Consider the following 22,355-nt stretch of genomic DNA (forward strand, 5'->3'; position numbering starts at 1 on the left):
TTTTCACCCATAACATGTTAGTGTTTTCCATTCCCTTATCATATGAAAAGCCTGTCCTTTAAACCCGGATTGCTGGCAGATTGCTTGTAACTGACAGTTGTACGCCATAAGCTCTTTAATATTTTAGAGAGCTTCTTGAAACATTGAGGCATGTCTTTTCCTCCAAATCTCTTGATTTTTAACCTCTCAATTCCACAGTGCTTGCATGAGGTGACTACTCTCTTTTCTCTGGCCTATACTATTACAATAACCAATTGATGGCTCCTTTTTTCCCACACAGCTGCCCAATTCATCTTACTGGACTACAGCTCTGATCACACTCTCCTACTCAGAAACTTTCAATGCCTCCAAATTGCTCATTGCCCAGTTTCCTTACTCGCACATTCAAACCTTCCAGAAATTGACTCTGACCTGTCGAATAGTCTCACTTCTCCACATTGCCCTTGACGAACCCTACAAGCTTAGGAAGCTGAAATACTCGCTCTCACATCCACGCATCAAAAGTCCCTGCCTGCCTCCCTGCCTTTCCTTATACTATTTCTACTATATCTTCTACATTCCTGTATATACTACCTGTCTCCTTTCATCTGAGCAAGGAGTGGTTGACTAACGATCCAGGAAGAAATCACTGACTTCCTAAAAAGCAGGAAAGAAAAAAATTGCCTGGAAGCAAAGAGCAGGTGATATTCAGAAATGCAAAAAGATAGAAAATTAGCAATACAGAGGTCTGTATCGGTAGATAGCCTTCAGTCAGGGCTGTCATGTTTCTGGATGAAGGTGCAAGAGCCAGTGGAAAATCAATACATTGATAATCATCCAGCCAGACTAATCAGAAAAAAATCAGAAAAGTCACCAACTACCAATATCAGGTATACAAGAGGTGAAATCACTACAACTTCTGCAGATAGTAAAGGATGTTAAGAGGTATTATAAACAATTTGATGGCAATAATGCAACAATTTAGATAAAAAGGGCAAATTCTTTGAAAATCACAAACTACCAAAACTCACAAATAAATAATCTGAATAGTTCTATATTCATTAGAGAATTTAATTTGTAGTTCAAAACCTTCACACACACAAATTCAGTTCCAGATGACTTTACTTGTGAATTCCACCGAACATTTAATGAAGAAATAATAAACTCTTTCAGAAAACTGAAGAGGAGAAAATACATCCAACCTCATTCTACGAGGCCAGTATTACTCTGATACCAATGTCAGACAAAGATAGTTTTTAAAAAAGAAAATTATATTACATAACAATATCCTTCCATGAACATAGATTCAAAAGTTCATGGCAAAGTTATAACAAATAAAATCTAAAGATTTATTCAAAGGATTATACATTATCACTAAATGAGATTAATGCCAGGATGTAAGATTGGTTTAATATTTGAAATTAGTCAGTGTAATTTACCATATAGCAAACTAAAAAGCAAACTATATAATCACCTCAATTGATACAGCAAAGGCATTTGACAAAATGCATCTATTTTTCTTTTAAAAACTGCCTACTAAGAGTAGGAGAACTTCACTACCTGATCACTATAAAAACTTATTTTTAAAAAAAACCTAACAGCTAAAATCATACTTAGCACAAGACTAAGATTAGGAAGAAGACAAGGATATCTGCTTCCATTACTTCCATTTAACATTGTACTAGAGAGGCTAGCCAGTACAAGGGGCAAGAAAAAGGAAATAAATGGCATCCAGATTGAAAAATAACTACAGTTGTTTTTATTCACAGATACTATAGAATCTAAGCATAAAATCCTGGTGATTCATGCCTGTAACCCTAGTGCTTTAGGAGGCTGAGGCAGGTGGATCGCTTGAGGCCAAGAATTTGAGACTAGCTGGGCAACATAACAAGACCTCATCTCTACAGCCAAAAAAAAGTTTAAAAAGCATAAAATAAAATGCTATCTATTAAAAAAAGTTACTAGAACTAATAAGTGAGCTTACCAATGTTATAAGGTACAACATCTATATGTGAAAATCAATCATTTCAAAGACTGGCAAGGATACGTTGGAAGTTGAAATTAAAAGGTTACAGTTTATGATAGCATTAAAAATGTGAAAGACCCCCTACACTGAATACTCTGGAGATAAATTAAAGAAAATCTAAATAAATCAAGAGATATACCATGTTCATAGATCAGAAGATTCAATATTCCTATAATCCTAGTTTATACATACTGACCTACATATTCAATGCAATCCCAGTAAAAATCCTAGCAAGGTTTTTTCCTAAAAATTGACAGGTATGTTTTAGAATTCATATGGAATTGGAAAGGAGAAAAATGTTGGAAAGGTTATACTACCTGACTTCAATACTTACTACCAAGCTATGGTAATCAAAAACTGTGGTGTTTATCAATATTGACAAATAGATTATTAGAATAATACATGTGCAGGTTTGTTATATAGGTAAACTCTTGTCATGGAGGTTTGTTGTATAGATTTCATCACGCAGGAACTAAGTCTACTACCCAATAGTTATTTTTCTCTGATTCTCTCCCTCCTCCCACTAGCTGCCCTCAAGTAGGCCTCGGTGTATGTTGCTCTCCTCTTTGTGTCCATATGTTCTTATCATTTAGCTCCCACTTATAAGTGAGAACATGCTGTATTTGATTTTCTGTTCCTGTATTAGTTTGCTAAGAATAATGGCCTCCAACTCCATCCATGTTCCTGCAAAGGACATGATTGCATTCGTTTCATGACTGCGTAGTATTCCATGGTGTATATGTACCACATTTTACTTATCCAGTCTGCCACTGGTGCTATTCCTTATTTTCTTATGCTCAGCAAATCAACCTTTTCTCCCCACTTTAATCCTGTGCCTCACTTTGCACACCTGAAGTTAGCTTTAAAATTATGACTTTTAAATGCTTGTCAGATTACACTCTTACAAAAAGGTATTCACACTCCAAGGCCCTGGGGAAAGCTGTTTTCTTTTTTTGTCTAGTTTCATCTAGTACTATAAATGGCCCATATTATCTTGACAATTCAGGATTGTACTATCATCGTTGGTTATTTTACTACAATAAGTTTGGCATCTACTGAGACCTACTTTACCTCTATACATTTTATCTCTTTCCAAATTGACTCAGACTCCTGAGCTTCAAAAATTCTTCTCTCCACTTTTTAGAGTTTTCTCTTGTCTTTGCTCATTGTCAGACAGATTGTCAGCTGTCACTTCTGCTGTTTTCATGTGTTTGTTTAGAGAATCTCCACACATTCTTTCATTGTAATTTCCTGTCTCTAAACTGTTTTGATTCAGAAAACCTATAACCAAGGGAGTAAAAATGATGTGTAAATTTGGAACAAATATAGAATCTGAGTGGGTAACCTGAGGCTTACTTTGTGAGTTAAAGGGCATTGCATCTGTCCCATTAATTTTGACACTCTTTTTTTTTCCAAGATAAATGACATTTATGTGATGTTACTGTATCTAATACCCAAGAGAACTGTAGCAATGAGAATTCCTATTTTTCCCAGCAGAAAACATCGTCAGTTTTCTGGAGAATAATTTGCTGAGGTTGTCTTTTGCAAGAACTATGTTCAGTGTTCTTTTTTATTTATGTAGATGTTTCCAATACATCTTTTTGTAGATATCATAGTATTTTACAATCAATCTGTTCTATGAGTAATCGATTATTTACCTGAAAGCTATTAGAATAATACATTAAAATAAATTTGACCACAGCCATACCAAGTTCTGTAATCTTTTCTAGTTTAATGTTCAAATAATGTGACTGATAAAAATAATGTAACTAAGGCAGTCCAGATGCCTTTAATGAGTGTTATGTCTGTGATAATCTGAGTTCAGATTTGTATCTTCAACAGTAAGTATTTAGCATTCTCCAACCCTTCTTGCACTTGCAATACTTTTCCAATTTAAAATTTACACATAAGATCCTATTTGATTTATCTCTTGGTATATATGAATTATGTAATGATTGCTGAGGAGCAAACACTATTAAAATGGGTAACTAGACATTCAAGTTAAACATTCCTTTTCCCATATCATTCTATTAACTTTGTGTCACCTTTTTTAATCTAAGTCTAAACAAATATATCTTTGATTGCAGATAATTGTGGCTCAGAGATGGTCATTTAGAAGATTGTGTTTTGCCATACTGCTTCAAGATGCGTTTTTTAAAAGGAGCAGTGTTCTTTCTCATTTCAGCACTTGGGAGATACAGGAAATGCTCCCCTCTCACTCCACAACTAGAGTGAAATTTGCTTAAGGATAAAGTCAGGGGAAGTGTTTAGTTCTTAATTTGCTTGACTTCTGCAGCACGTCATAATGCTGCTCAGTTATGTCCTTGCAACACCGCCAGTTATCATGCGTTGAGTCACTTCTGCATCTCTTAATTTCCATAGTGTCATGCTCTCCTAATTTCTCCTTTTCCTCTGTGGAATGCCAGTCACCTTGCCAGCTCCACTTTCTCTGCCTACTCCCTAAACATTGAAGTTCCTAAGAACTCTGTTCCAGATCTTCTTCTCATACCATAATAAACAGTCTCCTAACTTTAACTACCAAATATGTGCTAATAATTTACAATTCTGTATCTGCAGCCCAGAGCTCTTTCCCGAAGGCAAATTCTGTGTACCCACTGCCTTCTGGATCCCTCCACTCCATTATTCTCTGGTTTTGGATGTATGACATTTGTTTTTCTGTCCACAGGCAACAGGTCCTCGGGGGTTATTAAAGGAAGATGCCAAAGGCTCTCTTCAGAAAAGCTTCAGGATTCTTAACGAAGCCAAGAAGTTAGCAAATGATGTAAAAGGTCAGTGTGGCCATAGTTTTTATTATATTCCAGTTAATCGGGTTATTACTGAGAAGATATTCTATCACACTATTGGAGAATATAATTTCTTTAGCATGATTTTTGTGATGATTCTATAATCTATTTAATGCAAGTAAACTTTCTCACTAGTTTTACAAAATGTTGTCTACTTATCTCACTTCAGGTAGGGTAATATTCCATAATTTGTAAGTCTTATTTCTATAGCATCACTTTGCCTATATCTAATGTATAGTAACTTTTAGTGTAATAAGTTTTTAAGAGTATCAAACCCAGGCCAGCCATAGTGGCTCACACATGTGATCCTGGTGCTTAGGGAGGCCAAGGCAGGAGGATCCCTTGGTGCCAAGAATTTGAGACCAGCCAGCGAAGCATAGCAAGATCCTTTCTCTACAAAACATTTTTAAAAAATTTAGTCACGTGTAGCAGTGTGAGCGCGTAGGCATAGCTTCTTGGAAGGCTGAGCCAGGATGATCACTTTAGCCCACGGGCGTGAAGTTACCATGAGTTGTGATCACACTACTGTACACCAGCCTGGGTAACAGAGTAAGACTCTGTCTCTAAAAAGAAAAACAAAATTAAATACATTTTTCTTTTTCTGAGATGAAGTCTCACTCTGTCAACCAGGCTGGAGTGCAGTGGTGCAATCTTGGCTCACTGCAGCCTCTGTCTGCCAGGTTCAAGTGATTCTCCTGCCTCAGCCTCCTGAGGCTGTAATCTGTAATCTGGGATTACAGGCACATGCCACCACACCTGGCTAATCTTTGCATTTTGAGTAGAGGCAGGGTCTCACCATGTTAACCAGGCTGGTCTCGAACTCCTGACCTCAAGTGATCCTCCCGCCTCGGCCTCCCAAAGTGCTGGGATTACAGGCATCCCAGCCCTAAATACATTTTTCTTGTATTTTATTTCTGATTCAAGAATCAAAATGCACAAAATATCTACTGTTATGTTAAGGGTTTAATGTTAAGAATATATCATTAAACATGGCTGCTCTCTGTATGAGCCATTACATTTATTATTTCATGTACATATCTCTTGTCTCCCATTTGAATTGCCACCTGTTTCTCTCTCCAGTTTCATTCCCTACCATTTTCTGTCTCATATCTGTCTCCCTAACCTTACCTAAGTATTCATAATTCCTCCCAAACATGCTACTCTTCCAAGCCTTCATGTTTTCAGTATTATTTCTTCCCCTTGGAATGCCTCATCCTTCACCTCTCTTCTTTGTCTAACTGCTTTCTTCCAGACCTTCAGGATTTAGTTCAAATGCCATCATTTCCAGGAAACCTAACACCTCATCTGATTTACATGCCCCCTCTCTGGTATAGTTTTCGCATAGACTTGTCAAACCACCACAGTCATGGACTAATTAATATGCCATCTTCTTTTTAAATTTTTAAAATTTTTGTATTGATACATAATAGATGTATAAATTTTTGGCATTCCATCTTCTTGAGGAAAGATGTGGGGTTTTGCTAACTGTGTATTTCTAGTATGCATAATAATGACTAGCTCAAATGAGGAAATACTTATTTTTTACAATAAATGGTGTTGGCTTATCTTACTTATCTTAGAAAGAGAAGAGGTTTTAAAATCATTTATATTTGGCATGTTTTGGTCTCAGTAGAGGCTGATATGGAATTACAAGTTCTATCTCCATTATAAGTAAAATTTTAATAGTACAATTCTTCAGGCTGTGTATTACAGGTGAAATAAAACTCCCTACACACATAATTCTGCTCAGCAGGTACCTCTTATTACAATCTGAAGAATGACTATAAAAAGCCAAAACCTGTGTTCCTATTGGACAAATGGACTATTGGAAAATTGGACAAAATTCAATCCTGTGACTTTGCGGTCACTCCTTCCTATCTCATACCCTTTCCCAGGGCTGGGAATAGGGAGGAAGGGAGTGAGGTGATTCATGCAAGTGCAGGAACCAATCCTGTCTTTAAGATTTTAATAGTACCAGGGCCGTGCCCTTGCCTCTGTTTCCCCACAAACACTGGTATTATAAAAATGAAGATTGAGTCCACTTGTCCAATAGGAACACAGGTTTTAGCTTTCTATAGTGACTCTTCAGATTGCAATAAGAGCTCTTTGCTGTGCAGAATTATGTATTTTATTTCACCTGTAGTACACAGTCCAAAGGATTTACTATTAAAGTGCCATTTATAATGGAGATCAAATTTGTTCATCATGTATCTTGTGTATTGCACTAATTTTGATTTTTTACATATTGCATGAAAATATTTTTATCTTGACTGCAGAATTTTTTAATGCACCTTTCAATTTTGCACCTGAGCTGAGTGCTTTAATCACCTCATTCTGCTTCCAACACTGCCCTTGCCTCTATTTCCCCACATACACTGGTATTATAAAAATGAAGAAAGAATTTTATTTTTAGGCATTTTTTTTCCAAGAGAAAAAGAAATCTAAAGACAAGCATTGTAGGAAGGGTTAGGAGACAGAAATGTTCGTTAGTTTGAATTTCTTTTTTTTTTTTGTAGTTCAGGTAGTACATTATTTAAAGTAATGAAAACCCACAAACTACTCAAGTAATAATTCCTCTAGAAAACCAAGCCAAGGCTATGACGGAGATGGGAATGTTTTCTTGCTACATTATGACATCTCTCTGATTTGTGGCCAATTACAGAGGTTATAAAATGGCTGTTAATCAGGGAAATGCCATATATTACCACCAGGAACTGCTGAAATAGGCCCTACAGAGCAAAAGTCTTGACAGCAGCTATTAAAATAGAGATTTAGTCATTTCTCTCTCTATGGTGCCTGGAGTTAGAAGGAATAAAAATGGTGAGGCCAGTATACCCTCCATATTTCTAATTTGTTGCTTGGTTCAATTCAGTACAGTTCAGTTAGTTCGTGAGCTTCAGTCATGAATGACTTAGTGCTGCTCCCTGCCATTTTTATGCTGTCCTTGCCTTGAGGGAGTCTGAACTTGCCAGGAGCAATTTGTTTTGCTTTTTAATTTTTGAATATACATCTGTTTAAAAGTAAATTTGCCCTTGTGTGAGTTTGAGATTTGAAGCTTGTCTACATTGCACTGATCGAATGTTTGTGGAGATAAAAAGTATTTTGTTGATGGGTATGAGGCTTGGTACAAATTGATGACTGAAAGAGTGAAAAGATGAATTAGTACCACCAGGTGAATGAATACTACTTTGCAGATGGACAAGAAATTTTTTTAGGCCAGGTGCAGTGGCTCATGCCCTGTAATTCCAGCATTTTGGGAGGCCGAGGCAGGCAGATTATTTGAGCCCAGGAGTTCAAGAACAGCCTGGGCCACATGGTGAAACCCCGTCTATATAAAAAAAAAATTAAAAAGAATCAAAACTTAGCTGGGCGTGGTGGTGTGCACTTGTAGTTCCAGCTACTCAGCTACTTGGGAAGCTGAAGTGGGAGAATAACTTGAGCCCAGGAGGCAGAGGTTGCAGTGAGCCAAGATCGCTCCATTGCACTCCAGCCTGGGTCTCAGAGTGAGAGCCTGTCTCAAATAATAATTAATTAATTAATAATAAAAATTAAAAAGAACTTTTTTCAGTAAAATGCCAACTTCAGGTTCTCATGGAATGTGTACAAGGCAAGGAAGAAGTAGACCTTGGTTTATTAAAAGTTTGAGAATATTAAGATTTTAAAATTATACATCTTACCTTATATTGACTAACTTTTCAGTTTTATTTCCTTCTTAATTTATCCCCAATTTTTGTCTTTGCCCAATATAAATGAAATTATTTAATTACTTGGAAAAATAATAGGTAACACGTTGGCCAGGTGCGGTGGCTCGCACCTGTAATCCTAACACTTTGGGAGGCCGAGGCAGGCAGATCACCTGAGGTAAGGAGTTTGAGACCAGCATGGCCAACGTGGTGAAACCCTGTCTATACTAAAAATGATAAAATTAGCTGGGCATGGTGGTGGGTGCCTGTAATCCCAGCTACTCGGGAGGCTGAGGTAGGAGAATTGCTGGAACCCAGGAGATGGAGGTTACAGTGAGCTGAGATTGTGCCACTGCACTTCAGCCTGGGCAACAGAGCGAGACTCTGTTTAAAAAAAAAAAAAAAAAAAGGTAACATACCTATAAAATAGATAACACAGGAAATAAAAAGACCTATTCCCTGGAGATCTGTGACAGCTCATTTTAAAAGAGGCGGTTTGTCTCATAGCACTGTAGCCTGTGGTATATAATTACAGTTAACCTTTGAACAATGTGGGGGTTGGAGAGCATGGATCCCCTGCACAGTTGAAAATCCATGTATAACATTAGACTCTTCATAAACTTGACTAAAAAAAAAATCTATTCCCAAGCCCAAGAATAATGAATCAGTGCATTGCTTGACATATGGTGCTGTCCCACACAGAGAACAGTATGAAACATTATTCCAATCATTAAGTTTTATCAAACCAATTGAAGCCTTCCTTCTACACAATGGTCCTCCAAACACTCAGTCATTCTGTTCAGACAAGTGGGTCATGAAGATTCTGAGACCATGGATGTAATACACTTGCAAATGCTAACCTGTTGAGATTCTGTGTTATTATTTTATATTTTAAAAATAAGAGGATAAACTGGAATACTGCAGTGCTGCTAAACCAAAGTATGATATAGGAGTGCAATTGTGACTAAGGGATCCTTTTATTATTAAAGATATACTCCTTTTGAATTTGCATATTACCCTTTGCCTGAATCAGCCTTTCCATAGGAGGCATGTAAAAGACAAGCAAAATCTGCTCTATTGACAACAATTTTAGACTAAAAGGATGAAATTAAGCCTGGGTCTCCTGGCCTACTGTGGTCTGGAGAACAAAGCAGTCTTTTCCAGGTGAAATTGCTGATCTCTCATACAAAGTTGTGATTCCTCCTTTAGAGTGTGAATGGTGGAAATAAAAAAATAAAACCAGGGTGGACTTCGATTAGAGAAAAAATGAAAAGTGGCAAAATAGTGGCAAATACAGAGGGGCAGGTTCTATCGGAAAGATTATCCCTAAGAGTGAGACGTAGCTTGTCATATCCAACCCCACCATGTGAGTAGAGGACAAGAAGCAAACATTCAGAACACTCCTGTGTATCATCTCAGCAAGAGACAAAGGCCTGTGCAATAAAAATGGGGCTTAGAGCTAAAAACTCATCTGGGCTTTGTTGTGTGTTCAGAATCAGAGTCTGAGATTCTGTGGCGTTTTTTGCAAGTAAGTTAATTTAGACCAGAGATAAACAGAAATGCCTTCAAGAGACTTACAGATAACATAAAGGGATGGTGGGGCCTGTGTTAAACCAAAGAGTATTTGTCTTATTTAAAGGTATTCAAACTCAATTTTCTTGCAGGGCAAAAGAAAACAAGCCTGCAAGCCCACAGTCAGCATGTCCTAGAGGAGCCAAATGCAGGTGTTGATGTCTGGTGGTTTTAGTTTTTCATTCCACTCACTGCAGAGGGGACTCCCTTTTATCCCAGTATCCTAAATCTTTGCAGAACCTGCTACCAGACAAGTACACCTTCCCTCCTTTCCTGAAGCTCCTACTATGACCCCCTCGTGGGAGGAAGAGCATATGCAAGCATGGTGCTTATTGTGAACAAGATCTAATTTCTTAATCCAGTCTAAGAAATTAGATCTTGTTCACAATAAGCACCATGCTTGCATATGCTCTTCCTCCCACTAGGGGGTCATGAAAATGTGGCACATATACACCATGGAATACTATGCAGCCATAAAAAATGATGAGTTCATGTCCTTTGTAGGGACATGGATGAAACTGGAAACCATCATTCTCAGTAAACTATCACAAGGACAAAAAACCAAACACCGCATGTTCTCACTCATAGGTGGGAATTGAACAATGAGAACACATGGACACAGGAAGGGGAACATCACACTCCAGGGACTGTTGTGGGGTGGGGGGAGGGGGGAGAGACAGCATTAGGAGATATACCTAATGCTAAATGATGAGTTAATGGGTGCAGCAAAACAACATGGCTCATGGATACGTATGTAACAAACCTGCACATTGTGCACATGTACCCTAAAACTTAAAGTATAATAATAATTAAAAAAAAGATCTAATTTCTTACTTTCAGATCAGAAGAGGGTTTCTCCATAACCTGACTCCCTGTGAAACAGTCATCTCTGAGGTTCCCATATGTGGTCACTCTAGTATGTATGTCTGTCTGTGCAAAATAAGTAATCAGATATAGAGCACATCCCAAACTTGTGACAGCTACCGGGGAAAGGGAAGCATAGGAGTAATAATCATGAAAGAAAGCTAGAAATATAAAGGTTCAGAAAACGATACCATTCCGAATCGTTGTCACCAAACTCAATGATTGCCTGCATAATGCAGAAAATTGGAGGAATTTTTCTAAAAAGTACAAAGATTGGGTGTAGCAACCTTATCAAATCAATTTGCTGGAGAACTAGGAGAGAAATACAGTTGTAGATTTTACCTTCTATTCTTCCTCACTCGGGTGCTCTTCTTTCCTACCCAGGTCTCAAGATCCTGCACTGGGTATTTAGGTTGACTTAGGGGACAGGGTCTTTAGAAATCTCAAGAAGCCAAAATCTGAACACAGTCGCTTATGCCTGTAATCCCAGGTCCTTTCAAAAGTAATCACATTTCCATGAATTTCACCCTTGTGAATGGGGCATTCTTTCCGGGCATTTATTTGTGCCCTATTCATATTAATAAAAAATAAAAATTCCATTTGAGAAACTCAACTGGATGGAATTTGAATAGTCAAATTAAACATTTCCATTAAAATTTGTAATAATCCTGATATTTAGTTGAAAAGTGAGGAATATATACACAGGTATACATATGCTTAGGAAATATAAAAAGGAAATAAACTTAGGTTCTGGACCAAGTAATTTAAATACAAAAGAAATAAAGTCATAAATAACATTATTGTAATAAAAACTGGTAAAACACACCAGGACAATTTTCAAACCAATGTCAGTGTTTTACCTTTTACTTACTGCCTATGGCAAATCCAGCACTTTCTCATACATCTCCCAGTTTATTTCTCATATCAGTCACATGAAGGAAGATGTTGTCTTTATTTGCCATATGTAAAAAGGGACAGAAATGACATTTGAACCCACATCTTCCAACTCTGTGTCCTATAATGATTTCATTGTACCGGACTAGATTTCAGAGAAATACTGTGTAGCAGCTTTATTTTGAGATCGTACATAGTTAGTTCTAATATAACTAAGCCCTAATTTATATTTAGCATCATGTCAGAAACATGATAAACAAGAGTAACTGCTCATTATTAATGCAAGTGACTTGCAACTCTGCCCTGCGGTTTTTATTCTGGATATATCTATCTTGTGCCATTTCAATGGGCATGTGACAAAGGAAAATTACACTGTCAGTGTGTTCCCAGTCGACCCTTGCTACTCTGCTTCTTCCATTCCCTCATTGTGAGTCCTGCTTTTGCCAAACTAATTCTCGGACATTTTTCTTCTACCCTATGAGGAGGAGATGATAAAGGGAGAGACAGACTTAAAGACGTATGTGTGTGTAGCCTTTGAGTTTTGGTGGATGTGATCTTTAGAGAGAAAATAGAGAGAATGACTAGGCTTCTGTTATTGGGTTTCAGAGCTGAAGGAATAAGGAGAGGGAATCTAGAAAATATAACTATGGATTATAAATTAAATCTTGTTCTCCAGAAATCACAAGTAAAAAAATTCAGTTGGATTTTCTTTTAACTATCGATGATTCTGTTTCTTCACCCTTGTTACAATCCAAACTGAACCACAAGAGTTCTTTCTTACTTTTAGTTATGGATACACTGTGCCTCCTCTGTCTTTTAGTTAAAATCAGCCCAGGAGTGCTTATTTTTCTAGGTTTTCCTCGCTATTATTTTGTAAGTTCCATTTTGAAATCGGCAATTCTTCTCTGAATAGCTTCTACTCGTCTAATTCTATCACCAAAGCTACAAAATGTTTAGATGTAGTTCAAGAAATTCCAGAAACTACTTTAGAAAAAAGTGATCAGCATAAGAAAGGGCAAATTAAGAAGGATCGGAGTCAAGCAGCTGAAACATTAAAAAAAAAAATCAGAACAGGGTTGGAATATACACATTGTAACTTGCTAGTACAAAAAAAAAATGCAGAGAATCAAAATTAGTGCTTTGGAACTTGAGAGGCAGCAGTAACAATATTCTTCAGGTCAGTCTTCTGAATAATTGGCCCAGTTGTTCAGCCAGTGTTTTGCTATCAGAATGCAGAAATTGGTATAAATCCAGGGATGCCCTTCAAATTAATTATCTTTTTCACCATACATGAATATCTTGCTTGCCAGAACATTTGAATGCTTCATTATTTTAAAAACTAAATCCAATCAAGAAGCTAAGAAATGAAATTTCTACAGTTCCATTTTCTTAAGTGTTGAAGACTTCCAAGCTAATATCAAAAGAGCAGCCCTTTATTCTCAAAGAATTTGTATAGATATCACAGTCATAATCAGACTGGCTTTATTTCAGAGAGTATGCTTTTGGTAGCCTATCCAAAGATTTTATTTTAGTATAAACAGTAAAAATAACAGAAGTGTTATAAGAAAGATGAATTGTGATTGACAGAGGAGAAAATTCAATTACTTGGAAAGTGTATTTTGTGGGATTAGAATTGAAAATAATAATATGTCAGTGACTGAAGTAGACATATTGATGTTTTAGAGCCATGCTTTGCTGCAATATTTTATGCTTTGTTTTTCAGTGATGTCAGGTCTTTGGCTTGGAATTTAACAACAGACACTTTAAACAATGTTATGTGCTTAGATTAGTATAATCTGTAGTATAACAGAAGTTTAAGATGTCTGCCTATAAAACTCTTTATATGAAATGGAGTGGATCATTAATTAATATGTCCAGTACTCTCCTTCACATCCAGACACCGATAGTTCAGAATCCTCCATCTATCCACCTTTCCCTGTACTATTCTTCACAGATGCAGGCCAACAAAGACGAGGATAGTTCTCCAGCTGCCCGTGGCCTGCACAGCTCCTCTAATGAGCCACATGCACAACCTCTGAGAGGGGTGTGCACACAATCAAATTAAGACTGCTGTAGCTCTATTCTATGGGGCATATTCTCTCCCACCTGCCTTCTCTGGGTATCAGGAAAGTGATGAAAATCAGTCTTGGTGTTGACAAATAACATGAAGATAGCAAATAACATTCTTCCCCAGTTAGGTGGTTTAAGTTTTTTAAAAAATTGAAAAACAGAAATATATGCACACAGAAAGCAATTTAGCCAGCACAGCCAGGTATAAAATGAGAAGTTTTAGTACATTGTCCCTCACGGCACTGTTAACTGCCTCATTCATTCTCAGTTTCTACTCACTATTAATTACCGTAAAGGTTTTTGGCATGTTCTTCTCTACCCAGCTCCCACCAGCCCCTACCATGCCAAATGCTTGTATATGTGTTAGCATATATATGGTGCATCTTGCTTATTTTCATGGAAAGGTCTTAAGGTTTATTTCACGTCCACATCCGCTCATCTACTTCCTTTTATAGATTGCACATGTACCATTGTATGAACATGCTATGTAGATATAAACAGTACTTTAATCTTATTAGGGTATTTTTATTCCCCCCTCCTTTTTTTATTACAAATGAAGAGCTAATGAGTATCCCCAAAGATAAATCTTTTACAAGTATATTGTAGGGTAAATTTCCGTCAATAGAATTGCCAAACCAAATACATGTCTATTTAAAATTCTAATAAACGTATTAACTTGCTGTTCAAACAATGGAATGAATCTGCACTTCCACTAGCACTCTTGTGAACACTTGACATTATCATACATTTAATTTTCCCCATCTCAAAAATAAGAAATGACATCTTACTGCTGCTTAGTTTTACAGTTCTTTATGATAATCTTGAGTGCTTTTTAAGAATTTCATAATTGATTATGTATGTTTATTTTATTGTGAACTACCTATTCTTATACTTTCCTCATTATCCTTAAAAATATGGAACACTTTGCATATTTGCCTGCCAGTTTTGCACATAGACAATGCTATTCCACTCTGAATAATTACAATTTGGTTATATATGTTGCTTAGGTGAGGCTTCTCTGATTTCTGTAACTGTGACCAATTTCTTTAAGACAACAAAGGAGAAAATGAGAGCAAGACAAAGGAAAGGAGGGGGACAGGAAGAAAAGGTTGAGGGTGATGGTGGGAGGAGCATTACTACCCAAAATGCTCTACTAATCCCTAGTTTTGACTATCAATCCCTGGTAGAGTGTAGTAGTTAGCATTGTTTATGGAATGAGACTGTGGATTTGAATACCACCACTGCCACTTATTAACCATGCAAGCTTAGGAAATTTACTCAACTTCTCTAAGTCTCAATTTCCTCATTTGTAAATTGGAGATAGTAATAGTATATACATCATCATATACATCATGCATCAATGTTATTGTAAGGATTAAGTAAAACAACCCACTGAAACTGAAGAACACTAAATGCGTGTAACATACACACTCAATGCTTGTCAGGCATTACTCTTACTAAATACTGGTCCATCCTATCCAGGAGGGACTAGAACACCTTCTCTTTCTTGGTCCTTTCTCAGTGGCCCTCCTTACTTGAGGACTCTGTCTTGTATTTACATGTTGCATTTCTGTGGAGCTAATTTAAACAATTAGTATGCATGTCCCAAGACAATTTTTATGGCATAAGAAGCTATTAAAAATTTATCTAAAAAATGATCTGTTGTATCCAGTCAAGAGAGGTAAGTAATATTGTGGGAAGTATAGGATTTTTTCATATTTTTTTTTCAATTTGATTTTCACTAATAAATGATGTAAGAAAAAGAAGACAGATGAACTCCATTTCAGTCTTAAGATATATTTGCAGTTTAATGCATACCTGAGTAAGATTTCTAAACTTATATCAACAGATTGGATCTTTATTTTCTTTCCCCTTGATGATTTCAAATTTTACTGTTTGTATTGTTGTACTCGAATTTAAACTGCTTAGTTACTATTACAATGTAAATTAATCTAAAGTTTAGAGAATATTAAAAAGCTAGTGGAAAGCAGCTAGAAAACTTATACATGTAATATTAAATTATCTTTAGCAAACAGCATTTTTGAATATTAATGATAACATTGCTAAAGTAGTGAGAGAAAAAAATCTATATAAAGTTTATTAGACCCAATTTGTAAAAATATTGTTTTCTTTATGAGAAAAATGACTACTGTCAGATTTGTGCTAAATGTTGTTTTTCCATTTCTTTAATTTGCATTTTTGTCCGAATAAATATTAACAAATATTATTGTACTGAAGTTGGAGGATTCTGCTATCTGAGATTTTGAAAATCTAATCCAATGATTCATTTTGGTAATAAAAGTTTTTAAATAAGTGGAATCAATGGTAGTGATAACAAGAGGGCATAATTACAAATGGAATAAAAGACTAATTCTTTGGAGGTTTCTTCTCTATAGGAAGATATCAAATTAAGTCAGATAAAGATCAGATACCAGGAAGAAAACGTCATTGTTCAACATGTAGAAGCATCCAATAATTCAATGATAATAAAAACATATTTTTATTATGATTGGAAATATATTTATGTATAGATGCCAATAAATTAAATACATTTTCTTGCTTTAATTTTATATTAAAATAACCTGAAATTGCACATCCAAGTATAAGCTCAGAGATGATAAAACTTATTTAATCCTTTTTTTTGTTTTTTATTCACAGAAAATGAAGACCATCTAAATGGCTTAAAAACCAGGATAGAAAATGCTGATGCTAGAAATGGGGATCTCTTGAGAGCTTTGAATGACACTTTGGGAAAGTTATCAGCTATTCCAAATGGTAAGCATTCAGGACACTACCAACTGTGTCAGTTGACCTGAAGTTTTGAAGACTATTGTTAACTTTTACCGTTTTTTTCTAAGATTATTCTGGTACTATTATCTGGAAATTAGGTACTGGTTTTCTTACTTATGAATTCTTCTTTGTGAGAATGAGAAACTAAACCATACTTTGCATTATGGTATTTTTTATCTTTTATTGCTTTTAGCCAGTATCCTTAGGAATGTGTTACAGAAAGGAAGATATAGACATCTTATTATTATAAAACTCATCCTTCAGTATTGGCAGGGGATTGGTTCCAGGACCCCCCCAACAGATATCAAAATTATTGAATACTCAAGTCCCTTTTATAAAATGGCACAGTATTTGCATATAACCTATGCATAGCCTCCCATATACTTTTAATCCCTAGATTATTTATAATACCTAATATAATGTAAATGCTATGTAAATTCTTACGGTGTATTGTTTAGGAAATAATGACAAGAAAAAACTTTGTCCATGTTCAGTACAGACACAACCATTTTTTTCCCCTAAATATCCAAATATCCAACTCTCCAAGGTTGGTTTAATTTACAGATACAGAGCCCACTGACACAGAGGGACAACTGTATTGTCTTCTGTGTTTCAGCCCAAGAAATCGTGTATTAGTGAGATAGAATAAATCACATAGACACTATTCTCTAAAATACTGATGTACCACCACAACGGCACAGTTTATTAAAGTACCTGCAGTAATAGGTGAGAGCCCACTGCATTCTCTCTTGATAAAATTCAATTTCTTTAGCTATTTCAACTTTCAAAAACATTAGTGGTCAAACGATGTCTGTAATATCTTTCTACCTATTAGAACTGCTGGAAATTTTTGCATGGTATTAGTTCCTGAAAGCCCACGTTATTTTAAAGATACTACTTTTACTATTCTTACATTGTTAAAACATGATATAATAGCAACAAAGATTATAAACACTTATCGAGTACTTAATATACTTATGTTAAGTGTATGTAATTTTCATGCCAATTGGAGCAAAAAAATTTGCTTCATTTGCTCACATCAATTGGTGTGAGGATTACATACATTTAACATAAGTATACTGAATATACATAACATAACTATATTATACATAAGTATAATATAGATAACATAAGTATAGATAACATAAGTAACATTTAGAATAGTCACTTCACTACTTTAAGAGCTAATCAGGTATTCACATAGATACAGAACCCACTGACACAGAAGGACAACTTGTCTTCCGTGTATAACGTAAGTTAGCACTAACACTTAACATCAGTTAAGATACTGTTATTATCCCCACTTTACAGGTGAGAAACAGACACAGGATACTGAAGGCCATTGTTAAAAGTGGCACATAGGAAACTTAAACCCCACAGTTTGATTTCAGAGCCTATGATCTTAACCACTAACCTATACGCACTAGTAGTCATCTATAGGTACAATATACAAATCAGGATCAGGAGACAAATGCGCGTATTTATACAACACAGTTAATATTAAAATCTAAGTGGTTTTTACTTTTTTAACATTGAAAAACCTGAGTAACTTTTCAGATTTTCATGTCACTTCTTCAGTAGTAAGTATATAGAAAATTTCCAATGCTGAAAACAAATATAAATACACGAATGCGTGGCCTAACATACCTGAAAATGTTTCTCTATCCTAAAATGAAAATACGTTAATTTCCCTCCAACCCCCACCCCAACCCCTGCCCGGCTTTGGAAATGCAGATTAAATCTTAAGCCTCGTTTTCATGAAGCTCACATGGATAAATTTATCTCGTTAATAAGTTCAGCAGCAAATCACAATATGACCTTATACAGTGAATATTTAGAATAGTCACTTCACTACTTTAAGAGCTAATCAGGTATTCATAGCAAAAGTCCCTGAGAAAATTTAATTTAGCTAAAAAATTTGCTTCATTTGCTACACCTGAATGAGACGAAGTTCAGCCTTTTCCCTTTGTAAATGTGTCCGAGGTCAGCCAGCCCCAGCCTGGCTTTGACAAGCATGGATTAAGCCACTAATTCCAGACCCTTTGTTTTGTTTTTCATACCCTCATCTGCTGACAGACACAGCTGCTAAACTGCAAGCTGTTAAGGACAAAGCCAGACAAGCCAACGACACAGCTAAAGATGTACTGGCACAAATTAAAGAGCTCCACCAGAACCTCGATGGCCTGAAGAAGAATTACAATAAACTAGCAGACAGCGTCGCCAAAACGAATGCTGTGGTGAAAGATCCTTCCAAGAACAGTAAGATCTCCTTTTTCATTGTGATGATGTCATTTATTTCCTCTCACTGTAAAAGTATCCCAGACTCGTAAATGCTCAAGTTGGAAAGACCCTCACAGTGGTGTAGTCTGCCTTCCTTGTTTCATAGATCGGCCTCAGGAATTGAGTGTCATGCAGTTCCAAAGCTAGAATCCAAGTCTTCCAGCTCTGCCCCAGTGCTTTTTTCATCTAATTTTTTCCAGTCAAGAAGAGATTAGGAATTCTCAAGGTGTGCCTAACATTCGGCAGAGAGATGCCAAACACTTTTCAATCCGTGTGTGTAATTAAAAATATAGTTGTACTTGGGTAATTATATCCTCAGAATTGGCTAAGTGTCATGAAACAGAGGTTAAGGGGCACGTTCATTAGCAGACTTGTTAGAACAGGGTATGAAAATGATATCAACTTGAAATGCATTAAAATTTGAAAATCTTGATGTTTTATTACTTAGATTCCAGTTATTTCACATTTCCAGGAAATAAAAATAAAGCATTTATCTAGTTGCTAAAGACTATTCACATCTTTTATATATTGTATCAAATTATATTGACTTAAGGATTTACTGAGAAAACCTGAGAGAAAATATCATAATCTATATTATTAGTTAAATACAGTCAAAATATTAAGATTTTCAAATGCATTTTTCCTTTTCTGTCAAATGATACAAAGCTATATTGGGCCAGGTACAGTGGCTAACACCTGTAATCTTTGCACTTTAGGAGCCTGAGGCGGGAGGATCACTTGAGCCTAGGAATTCGAGGCCAGCCTGGGCACCATAGCAAGACCCCATCTTTACAAAAAATTTAAAAAATAGCCAGGCATGGTAGTGACATTGCACCTGTATTCCCAGCCACTTGGGAGTCTGAGGCTGGAGGATCCCTTGAACCCAGAAGGGTGAGGCTGCAGTGAGCTGTGATCATGCCACTGCACTGCAGCCTGGGTGGCAGATTGAGATGCTGTCTCAAAATAAAAGGGTTATCTTGGTACCCTTGTTACATGGTTTCACCAAAGGAGATGCTTGGGTAATTTGTGCTTTTCACTTTCAAGAGACTAGCCCTCTTTATATGCCAACATTTTTTGGGGGGGTATCAAAATATTTGGAGTATAAAAACAAAAGCACTGTAATTGGTATTATATGCCATACAATTCAAATGCTGTTTGAGTGGGAAATGGACCCTGATTTCAGCATCCTAGCCTCAAATCAAATCCTATGGATGCTATGATATAATAGACATTATTAATATGACTCCTTCATGAGCAAGGAAGAGTACAAACACATATAACATAAACTTCAGAGCCAGGGAGAAAAAGGGGAGATAAAAACATTTAAAAATTTTTTTAATGTAAGCCCAGAAATGGCTTCTCTTGTAGCTCAAAGATTCCATAATAACTTCTTATGATTTATGCCAAATCACAATATTCCCACTAAAAATGAATGAAAACAAAATTTTAATCAAATATTACTATCTCTGCTGCTTACTTCATAATTTAAGATATATTTTTAACCTTTATTTTAAGTTCAGGCGTGTAAGTGCAGGTTTGTTACATAGGTAAACCTGTGTCATGGGAGTTTGTTTCATGAATTATTTATTTCATCACGCACGTATTAAGCCTAGTACCCATTAGTTATTTTTCCTGACCCTCTCCCTCCTCCTGCACTCCACCCTCCAAAAGAATTCCATTCTATTTTAGATTGATTCTCAACTGGTAGTGGCCTTTCATAATATCTATGTTTTAATCCTATCCTCTATTATGAGAAATAGTTAATTATCTATAAATATTAATTAAATTGGGTCTGTTTTCTATCTTACTAAAACATAGAAATAATTTTTAAAATACAAATAGTGGCCACTAAATTATACATTTTGTGTACTTTTATTTGGTAACATTTGTTTGAGTTAAAATGGGGTGCATTTATAATTAGTACCTGTTATGAAAAATACCATTTTTTATAGTCACTACTTTATAATATTTATAGAAAATACTTCCTCATGAATTTTCTAATTTTTTTGTTTTGTTTCCATGGGAAATTGCCTGCAGAAATCAGTATGTATATGTTTACTTATATACCTTTTAGTAACGCTCATGCTTCATTGCTTATTGCAAAACGTCTCAGCTTTGCATGTACTATATTTTGGTTTTGCTTTAAACATTGCATAGCTATTCTTTCCACTGTCACAGTATTAATGGTAGATATGTAAAAGGAATCTTCCTTTATAAAAAGGTCATATGTGTATAAAGGTGATATCAAATGTTTTAATAGTGTTATAAAAAGTTTGGTCAGGCAAAGTGGCTCATACTCTAACCCCAGAACTTTGGGAGGTCAAGGTGGGAGGATCACTTGAGGCCAGGAGTTTGAGATCAGCCTGGGAAACATAGCAAGACTCTATCTCTACAAAAAGGAAAAATGAGTGAAATATCTGTATGATAGCCACATAAAAGTGGAAAACTGAACTTCTCTATAGAATTAACTAGATTATGCTGTTTCTGATAACACAAATTCACCTCTTGACACACAAATGACTTAACTGCAAGAGTATTAAAATAGATTAGGTCTACATTGCTGTTGTTTTTACCCTGAGAAGCTCACTTTTTCCTCTCCTTGTAATTATTCTCAACTTCTGTAGAATTATATTTGGAGAAACACATAATAAAACTAGGTCTTAACAAATGAGCAACTACTGGGATATCAAAATGTTCTCTCTTAAACATCCCATAGTTTAAATTGAAAGTCAAGATAAAACTGAAAAAATAGCTACAAAAAAAATAACAAAATTTAATATATCACTATTTGAAAAATATGACCAAGAGTGTCCTCAGTGGAAAATGAGGGCAACTACATTACTAAACCATCATTGAAATAACAATTTTAAACAATCAACTTTGGTGACTTAGAAAAAGCAGAGTTAACTTAAAGAATGGAAAAGACTGAAAAATTAATGAATTTGAAGACAGAAAATAATAGACCTGATAAATCTAAAAGCTGACTCCTTAGGAATATAGATTAAAAATTAAGTGATTGTCAAGTTTCATCAAGAAAAATAAAGGACAAATAGGCAAAGCTCTAAAAGAGGTTATCACTAGACAAGGGAGGAAATTTAACACATACGAGATTACTTGGGAAAACTTCAACTGCTCCAGAGGACAGAGGAAAAAGAGGGGAGAAGAGGAGCTTCCAAGTTCCATTTTGAAACATTTGGCAAAAACTTCTGAGAACTTGTGAATAAAAGAGTCTGTAATTTGCCTACGTGTAAGTAGTCTTTAACTACTTTTACTCTTTCTCATTAATCTAAATCTAAATCATTTTGCCTCAGTTTTAGAATAATTTGTAGAATGTGAGAATAACAATGGCGAATTAAAGGAAGGGAAAAATGAACAAACGGTTTATTAAAAGTA

The 22,355-nt window shown here is 35.7% G+C and overlaps 1 protein-coding gene across 1 annotated transcript in view; it reads left to right on the forward strand.

The window, feature by feature from the left end:
- LAMA2 (laminin subunit alpha 2) overlaps positions 1-22,355 on the forward strand; it is a 630,974-nt gene that overhangs the window by 536,368 nt on the left and 72,251 nt on the right. The window contains exons 41-44 of the mRNA XM_030809663.1: positions 4,692-4,794; positions 16,551-16,667; positions 18,759-18,941; positions 21,000-21,005. Of these exons, the coding sequence (XP_030665523.1) occupies positions 4,692-4,794; positions 16,551-16,667; positions 18,759-18,941; positions 21,000-21,005 (409 nt within the window). The remainder of the gene's footprint in view (positions 1-4,691; positions 4,795-16,550; positions 16,668-18,758; positions 18,942-20,999; positions 21,006-22,355) is intronic.

This window comes from Nomascus leucogenys, chromosome 3 (genome assembly GCF_006542625.1).
Source record: "Nomascus leucogenys isolate Asia chromosome 3, Asia_NLE_v1, whole genome shotgun sequence".
NCBI lineage: Eukaryota > Metazoa > Chordata > Mammalia > Primates > Hylobatidae > Nomascus > Nomascus leucogenys.